A 9,505-nucleotide genomic window follows, 5' to 3' on the forward strand; every position below is an offset into this window, starting at 1 on the left:
TATTAGCTCTGGAGCTAACGCTATTAGCTCTGGAGCTAACGCTATTAGCTCTGGAGCTAACGCTATTAGCTCTGGAGCTAACGCTATTAGCTCTGGAGCTAACGCTATTAGCTCTGGAGCTAATGCAAAAGCTGTCACTTCTTACATCCTCCTCTGTCAACACGCTCCAGTTCAAATTAAAAAGGCTGAACATCAGATAAGGTCCAACATTTAAGACGAACTTGTCTGTCATTTACCCAGAATGCATTGCAGCATAAATAAAATAGTGACGCATATGGGTCAATTTTGTAATATAATTTTTTTTGATTTGCTTGTTTAAATATTACATCTCTTTTCGAGCCACTTATTGCTAATGCTAACCTGTAATCCACAATTCAGCAGGAGAGATTAATCTGAGGTTCCTTCAGATGAAACGTGACTACTCCTGTTTTTCAGATTGAAAGGCCTGTAACAGGTCGGGCGCTGTGACGTGAAAAAACAGACGGACCATGTTGGGACTGGACCAGTTTGTGACGATCCTAACCTGATGAGGTAGATTAACGGAGAAAAGCAACACTTGTGGGTTTTATAATCCATATCCAACCGCAGCATTAATCCAGCAGGTTTGACAAAACAGTGACGTGTATTAAGTTTGGCTCCCATGACTAAATGTTCATTATCGAGTCTTAAAACTGCACGTCAGGAGGAGACGCTGCACGAGTGACCTTCCATTTCAAAACGATTTACTCCGAGCTCGCTTCGGTGCGTTTCACTAACGAGGTTCTGGTCCAGCAGCTTCCTCGGAGCGGATTGGAGCGACGCAGCCGGCTCGTCGCAGACAAGAACCAGACGGATTAATTTAAAAAATAAAAAAAAGGTGTGCAGGAGGAATAAAAGAAAACAAAATAAAAGAATAAAAAGCAGCAGCTTTGGTTGAAGTTTTTCTTCTAATGTTTAGAGGCACGTCGCATAAACACTCACCTCTGCAGGATGAAGTTAGGTGGTGGGGGAGGGGGGGCACCGTCATTAAGTCGTTTTAAAATGGCAGCAATTCACTTTAGTCTTAGCTGTACCTGGACTAGCCATCAGCTCGTCAGTCCACTCAGAATTAAACTGATTCTCCAAACTGAGGTCGTTCAAAGAGCAAGAACTACAACTGCTCATTCAACAAAACCCCACGTTAAAATGGTCAAACTATCCCTTTAACAAGAGCAACTGCGCAGACATGAATTCTTGTGATCTATTCGGCTAAATAATTAACCTTTTATATATATATACATTTTTAATAAAGATGCATTTTTTATTTTTTAACCAAAATAGGTTTGACATTATTTGTCATATTTAAAATGACGACATGCACCGTGAGCCGAGCAGGATGAATGTGCAACGTGCAGTGCACGGTGAGTATCTGATCCAAGCTGACGTACAGGAAGTGAGCAGATTCCTTAATGGCATTTTTATTAAGAGGGATTCAAACATCCTGGACTTCTGATGATGACGGAGGACAAACTGTTTATAATCCACCTTCTAACAATCCTGACTCTGGGACATTTAGATTCAAAATGTTTAGAAAAGTTAAGCAAAACAAGAAACTGGAAAAATACATGTGTTCAAAGCTACTGCTGCGCAGAGAGCATGTCGGTGGACGTTTAGCATGGTCTCATTTCTCCTTCTTGCCCATTTACGTATCTATAGAGCGTCTGATAAAAGAGCACAGATCTGTGGAAACCTTCAGCGTCAAAGCTGCACCCAGCTGGAGAGGAGAGGAAACACGGAGGATGGGTGGTTAGTGACCCGTTTACCTGCCAGGGCAGAGCTCACGCTGGTGGACCCGTTCAGCTGCACGGAGATGGAAGGAACGCTGCAGGCCAGGAAACACAGACGTGACATTCAGTCAGTGAGATCAGCAACACACAGGAAGTACAAAACAAAGGCTTGCAGCTGTTTTGGTTGTCAGCTGACTGCTGTAGCACCTTCAGGAGCGACACGAAGCTCTACCGTAGAACTAAAGGTGAGCTTGCAGTGCACCGAGAAGGCTGAGAATCAACGTTCAGAGCAGTGAGCGACTAATTCTTCACGTCCGAGTCTGATTAACGACGACTCTGCTGCACGTGCATCAGGGAGCGCGATTCAACAGTGGGTTGATGGATACGCAGACAACAAACCGGTTTACTCTGCAAAACAGACTTCAAAGTAAAAAAAAAAAAAAAAAACGAGCTGCCGTCAGTCCTGAGGCATGACGGAACTCTAAACACCACCGGTTCTGATCCATTACTCCTGTAATTAGTCTGGACAGAGTAAAGAACAGCCGGAAACGTTTAACGCACGCGTTTGATTTTGTAATCTTAAATCACGTCAAACTGAGTCTCGACACATTTTAGGAGCTTGAACCCTCGGCTCCAGATGTTTTATTTTCTGACACCACTAAGTGTCGAGAACGTCTCCAAAAACAGCGTACAGTGGTCCCTCGCTACTTCGCGGTTCGTTTTTCGCCGATTCACTAAATCACGGTTTTTCAACGTGAGACTGGACATGACACAACCGGCTGATTGATGGATGAGCCGTGGGTTGTTTATTTAAAATAACTTATGTTTAATGAGTCTGCACCATGTGTGCAGCCCACAAGTGCAGGGGGAAGCTCCCTCCTGCAGCTGATCAGCTGATCTCCTTCTCCGCCACGCCCACACTTCTCCTCCGTGCTGCAGCGGCTTCGTGAAGTTAACCCTTTGCTTTCCAGATTAACCCATCGACTTTTGTTTTCCAACTTAAAATTCAAAGTATGTCACATCGTAAAATCGTCATAATGTCAAAATATAAAAGTGTATATACTGTAAATATATATATTTAACTGACATATATTATTTATAACTTTATTTGATATGTTTTGTTTACATTTGTGGTTTACATTTATTTATTTTGAATATTAATTTGTAAGTTACACCATCTAGGAACCATTTTTCAGTGCTATGTTGCGCTGGGGACACTTTAAGTTGTTACAACCCTCCTCCAGGAAGGCGTGTGAAGCAGGAAAAGTTTGATGCCCTGCCTAAAGGTTCAAGAAGTTACATTGCCCCTTTTTTTTTTGGTTGATGATTTACTTTTGTTCCAGCGGACTCATTCCCTCTTTGGTTATGTGCAGCCAGCGAGGTTTGTTTATTTGTTACGTTTCATTGTACATATTTATAGTCAATTTGTAGGCCATATATGAATATGTATATTTTGTACAGTTATGTGTTTTGAGCAGTTCGAGGTGGATTTGATGACCATAAGTAGGCCTGTCGCAATAAACCAATTAATCGCAAGATAAATTAAAATTATCAGCTTCATTTTCATTTATCGGCTTTATCGTTTCTTCGTGTCCTTTTCTACTGAAGACACTGGAAGACAAAAGGCTCAACTCCGGTGCTCTTCACTGACCCCTCCTTTTCTCTTTTAATTCCTTTTAATGATCCAAAAATCACGTTTTTGGATCATTAAAAGCAGCTAAGCTGAGAAGCTAAGCTACGAGCTAAGCTAACAGGCTGATCTCAGGGGGAAAAAAAAACTACGTCTTGCCGAAGCTCCAAAATTTACGGTTGAAATCCGTGCCTTCGTGTAAAAAGTTGTTTTTCTCTGCAAAAAGAAGCTGAGAACTTGTTTATTGATTTTATATTAAAAGCTTTGTGTGAAAAATGCTACGCTAAAGAGCTCAAACCACACCGAGCGTCTGCCATTTTATGAACCAAAAAAAAAATTAAGGAGAGACTGCCCATGTCACGTCAAGGGGCCTCCCTCCCATTTTTCTTAAGAGACACGCTGCTCGCTCCCTCACTATCCATCCTTTGGTTCAAAACAGTCTTATATTGCCATCCAGTGGTCAAAAAAGGTACTACACTCAAAACAAATTAACCAACATTTCTTCTTAAATTTGACAATAATTACTAATTATTGTCAAATTTCAAACAATATTATCGTTTATCGCAATAATTTATGAGAATTGCCCAGAAAAATTTGTTATCGTGACAGGCCTAACCATAAGTGCCGCTCAGATGAATAAATCCATCAGTAACAGAAGAACTATGGTGTCTAATATATATATATATATATATATATATATATATATATATATATATATATATATATATATATGGATGTTGATTCAACAGCTGATGCCTTTCCTACTTTCAGATCGTATTTAGCTCATTTCATCTATCGTTGTTTCTATTAGCTAGCATTTTGATAGTTGTAGCTACTTCTAGTTTTAGCTAGCCTTTTACCAATAGATAATTTTAGATTTCTTTTATATATATATTCAGCTGTTTTTGTGCTTCTATTGGTTAGCATTGTGGTACTTTTAACAACTTACTTAGTTTTAGTTAACATTTTATGACTAAATTGCCATTCGACAGTTTTAGATTACATTTAGCATTTTGTAGTTTTAGCTAAGATAACAGAACTTTATTGATCCCGCAGGAAATTGTTGCGCCAGAGTTTCAGTACAAAGGAACATGCCATTTTAGCTGTGCTTTGCTACATTTAGTCATCTTTGTGCTCTTTTTAGCCTCTGTTCTGCTGCTTTGAACATAAATAGATCAGTTTTAGCTTCTTCAGCAAATTTTATCAAAGCCCTTCAGCACTCAGCATTTGCAATTTTTCTAGAATTATTTTTTTTTTACTTCCCCTAAAACTCTCTCTGGGTTTTAAAATGCGAAGAAGAAACAAAAAAAAAAATCAGCTAACTAATATGGAAAACAAAAGTTGGTAATTTATTGTTCCTAAGATGTTTTCAGATTTAGAATATTATTGATAAAACACATCACACTTCTCTCATCTACATCAAACTAAGACTTTAGTTAAAAATATTGAATCTGATTGATCTCAAACTCTGCAGCATCACATGTAAGAAACAGTCAAAATGTAGAAAACTCTTTTCTGACCAGGTGGAGAAAATCTGAGGTTTTCTACTGTGCAATGATTAATCTCCAGCAGTTAAGGAGAGACCAAATTAAATTCATTGTGGAAGAGAATGACACTCCAGAAGAACTTTGAGTGAACAGAGTATTTGTCACACCACTTAAGTTAGTAACTCATGTTTGAAACTGTTTTAAGAGCAATTTGGAACAAGAGGAAGGGAGATCAGATGACAAAGGAGCAGAGGAGCCAGAACAAACATGAAGCGCTGGAGCTACATTTTTACCCCTTCCTGTTGGACAGGATGGGTCGGCGAGGAGACAGACAGGAAAGACAAAGAGGTGGTGGTGGTGGTGGTGCTGGGGGGTGTAGTGGACGTCCTCGGCTCTTACAGCCGGCACGAGTGAAACCAAAACAAAAACTCACCTTAACCCGTTGGAACTTGTGGAGCTGCTCAGATGAGGTGCAGAGATTTGACTGGCAGAGGCTGGGGGAGGCCAGGGGCTGCCCCAGGACATTCCCCCCACAGAGAGGGGTCTCCTGGGGTACGGCGAGTAAACAGAAGCAGGGTGAGCCGCAGCAACCCTCCCGGTCCCCTGGAGGCTCGGCCGGGTCAGACTCCCCGACGAAAAGGAATGTCGTGAACGGCTGGGCATGGGTCCTGTGCTGCTGTGGCTCAAACACTGCTGGCAGGAGCAGGCGGGGGCCGACGGGATGGCTGGGGGGCCAGCGGAGGCCAGCGGGTAGGGGAGGTTGCACTGCCGCCGCACCTGGCGCCTGAAGCCCGTGGCTTTGTTAACCTGGGCCAAAGAGGTGAGATCCACTATGTAATTGTATCCGTGAGGGCCCAAGTCCGCCGTGCCTTGGCGGGCCTGATAGCTGTGCTCCAAAAGGATCGAGGTCCGAGTTTCATACGGAGTCCAGCCTCCTTCATCGTTGGCCCATTCCCAGTAAACGCCGCTGCCCAGGCCCGAAGACTGAGCGAACAGGGAGCGCCGAACTGACCGGGTCGTTCCTGGAAACAAAGAGCAGTTTTCAGCAAATCAATAATACACACAAAGCCAGCGGTTGACATCAGAGGTTTCCAGTTGACTGAGACACGTTTTTGTCTTAGACGTCCACATCACTTCGAAGTTGTCCGGTGGACAACCAGTTGAAGTACACATGGGTTAAAGTTCTCTGTCGCCGTGACAGATTTCCGTCATCTGTAAAAACGAAGTGGGGGTGAGCGGGGTGCTCTTGTTAAAGCCATCCAGTCTGGTTCCAGGTCAACATTTTTCTTGAGTTTTTGCTTAAAGGTTGTGGACAACCCAAGGTTTTGGCAGCCACCCAGATTCTGTGAAGACGTTGTCCACTGGACAACCTGGAAAATTTCAAAACGTCTCTCTGCCTAAAGCACAACATATCACTCCAGAGCTCTGACTGTGAACTACATTTTCTATTATCTTCAATATTTACTATTTAATAATCTAATTTTTTATATAATGTATAATAATAATAACATAATAATAAAAAATGTAATGATAATAATATAATGTAATAATGTAAAATACTTGTGGATGAGGTACTCAACTACCTCCATATATCTCCTCTGTCTTTTTCCTGGCAGCTGCATTTCTACAACCTTCTACCAGTATACTCACTGTCCCCCCTCTGGACATGTCCAAACCACTGTCCCTCCTCTGGACATGTCCAAACCACTGTCCCTCCTCTGGACATGTCCAAACCATCTCAGTGTGTCCTCTCTAACTTTATCTCCCAGTTGTTCAACCTGTGCTGGACCTCTGATGATCTCATTCCTGATCTTATCCATCCTTGTCTCTCCTAAGGAGAACCTCAACATCTTCATTTCTGCTGCTTCCAGTTCTTTCTCCTGTCTTTTTGTCCATGTCTCTGTCTCCAGATCATACAACATAGCTGGTCTCACCACTGTCTTGTAAACTTTTCCTTTGACCTTTGCTGACACCCTTTTGTCACAAATCACTCCTGAAACTTTTCTCCATCCTGCCTGGACTCTCTTCTTCACCACACTCCCCATGTTCCTGGACAGTGGACCCCAAGTCCTTTTAGTCCTGCACCTTTGTGACCTCTGCTCCTTGTAGCCTCACTGTTCCACTGGTCTACCGTCTTGCTCCGACTGACTTTTGTGTTTAAAATAAAATTAAAATAATCAAGGGAAAATGTGATGCCAGATGCCAACTACTACAGGTCAAATCGTAAACTTGACGGCCATGTTTGTTTACATACACAGACTACGGACGGCCTAATGAAGATCAATAACTCAGCTCAATCTTTTGTTTATATTGAGTGTGGACCCTCATTTCATAAAATATAAACATACCTGGAGTAAAAGCTTTCAAACGGGGTCATTTGATAAAGGTTACCTTTGTGTTTGATTTCATACTTTTCACACTGAGTATCTTTTTATACTAACTGACCCCCAAAGTTAGCTTTATCTTCAATATTTATTATAAAATAATCTATTTTTTGTATCTAATATAACGATTGTGGATGGTCTAAGGTGAAGTGGTGGGTGCTTTAGATCTCGTTTTAAAACTACATTTATGTAAGTGGTATTAATATTTATTAAACACACATCTTAAATAGAGAAAAGTACAGTTTAAAAGTAAAGCACCAATCTTTAGAGCATTGGCTTGGTTCGGTCGTTTAATAAGTATTTGCATTGTTTGTAAAAGCTGCTGTTATTCATTCAAACCATCGAACTGAAGTATCGTTACAAGTCTTCATCTGCTCATCAGGCCCAACATGACTAATGTTTCCTTACAGCCGACCACCGAGCCAGGCCTCTTCACGACGGGACGTGCGCCACAGTTCAGAAATGAGTAAACAAAGATGTCGGGAATGTTCACCTGTGTCCTGTCGGAACTGTTTCAGGGTCGGTATGTCGATGAGGTACGGCGACAGGCTGGGGTCGGACTGTCCGAGGCAGATGCTCGTCGAGCCGGCTCCGAGTCGGGGCCCGCGCCGGGACACGCAGCGCTCGATGTGGGCGCTCACCTGGCCGCTGTAGGGCCGCCAGTAGCCCTGGTCGTCCTGCCATTCCCACACTGCTATCATGGGCTGAGACTGCCCGGCAGGCCCGGGGGGAGCCGCTGGCACGGAGGGCCCGTTTCTGGAGCCGTTCACCAGCGCGCACGAGCCAGACACAATCGCCATATTATTATTAGCCGCTGAAGCTAACAACAACTAGCAGCGGGTAGCTAGCTACAACGAAGACAATGTCCGCAGTGACGCTAGCTGGGCTCGTTAAAAAACTCCATCATGAATAGTTCAGCACGCCTATGAGGAGGTTACAAGGTGAGGTTCAAACCCTGCGCTGCCAAGATAAACATTTAGATGCATGTTGAGACGAATGAGGCGTTCAGAACGAGAGAGCTGTGACACCAGCAGCAACTCTAACCCTCCTCCTGCGCTGCCGCCTTCAGGGACCGTCGGAAACATTAGCACTCACTTCTGTAAGACGCACATCAAACACATGCGTTTCACTGTTTTTTTTTTTTTTTTTTGTGCGTTTCTTTTAACGAGTTGAAGATTTCAAGATGCATTATTAGTGTTACTGGTGAACTAGTAAACATTTTAGCTGCACCGAAGCTTGTGCAGGTTGTAAAACAATAAGTGAGGGGTATTAAGAAAATCTTTAGGAATTAAGTCAAAAATTGCTAATAGAACTAAATGTATTTAAAAAGTATTAGTTGTAAATTGATATAAAGTTATATAATAACAGGTGAGGCTGTTTGTGTAGTCATTATATTCCTACTTATTTCACTTGGGCCTAGGCCCGTCACGATAACAAAGTTTGCTGGGTGATTAATTGTTTCAGAAATTATTGCGATAAACGATAATATTGTCTGAAATTGGACAATAATTAGTCTTCTTCTTCTTTTGGCTTTTCCCTCTTCAGGGGTCGCCACAGCGAGTCATCCTCCTCCACCTCATTCTGTTCTCTTTGATGAACCCGCATTATGGTTTTGGCAAAAGTGTTTTACACCGGATGCCATTCCTGACACAACCCTCACCATTTACCCGGGCTTGGAGCCGGCACAAGAGATACATTGGCTTGTGCTCCCTAGTGGCTGATTTAAATTAGACAATAATTAGTAATTGTCAAATTTAAGAAGAAATGTTGTTTTTGACCACTGGATGGCAGTAGAAGACTGAACCGAAGGATGGATAGTGAGGAAGCGAGCGGCGTGTCTCTTTAAGAAAAATGGGAGGGAGGCCCCTTGACATGGGCTCAGTGTTGCCAGGTGCACGATAATTATCGTATTTGTACGACAATTTTGCCATCTGTACAATGTATGATCAGTAATCCCAAAAAGGCCAAATATACGATAATTTGACCATTCCGTGAATGTGTGGTTGTAATCGGTTGTCATCAGCCTGTCGCAACTGTCTGTTGCAGTTTTGTTGTGAACCCTGAAGACATCTGTGTCTGCAAACAGACGCACCAATCGTGCTTTTCTAAATGTGACCTACGAGTGACGTGTATGCGTTTGTCTCAGAACAACGGCCATGATTGGCTGAATAGTCCGCTGCGCTCGCCCCATGAGTGAGGAAAAGAAACAAATGAAGAAGCAGAGTCGGCCTGGAAGCGGACCCATCACTACTATAGTGC

The 9,505-nt window shown here is 42.6% G+C and overlaps 1 protein-coding gene across 1 annotated transcript in view; it reads right to left on the bottom strand.

Moving 5' to 3' along the window:
* dtx2 (deltex 2, E3 ubiquitin ligase) overlaps positions 1-8,046 on the bottom strand; it is a 20,939-nt gene extending 12,893 nt beyond the window's left edge. The window contains exons 1-3 of the mRNA XM_037687237.1: positions 7,740-8,046; positions 5,296-5,884; positions 1,782-1,840 (exon numbers count right to left, since the gene is read on the bottom strand). Of these exons, the coding sequence (XP_037543165.1) occupies positions 1,782-1,840; positions 5,296-5,884; positions 7,740-8,046 (955 nt within the window). The remainder of the gene's footprint in view (positions 1-1,781; positions 1,841-5,295; positions 5,885-7,739) is intronic.
* Between the last annotated feature and the right edge of the window lie 1,459 nt (positions 8,047-9,505).

The sequence above is a fragment of the Nematolebias whitei genome, chromosome 14 (genome assembly GCF_014905685.2).
Source record: "Nematolebias whitei isolate Nwh7 chromosome 14, NemWhi1, whole genome shotgun sequence".
Lineage (NCBI taxonomy): Eukaryota > Metazoa > Chordata > Actinopteri > Cyprinodontiformes > Rivulidae > Nematolebias > Nematolebias whitei.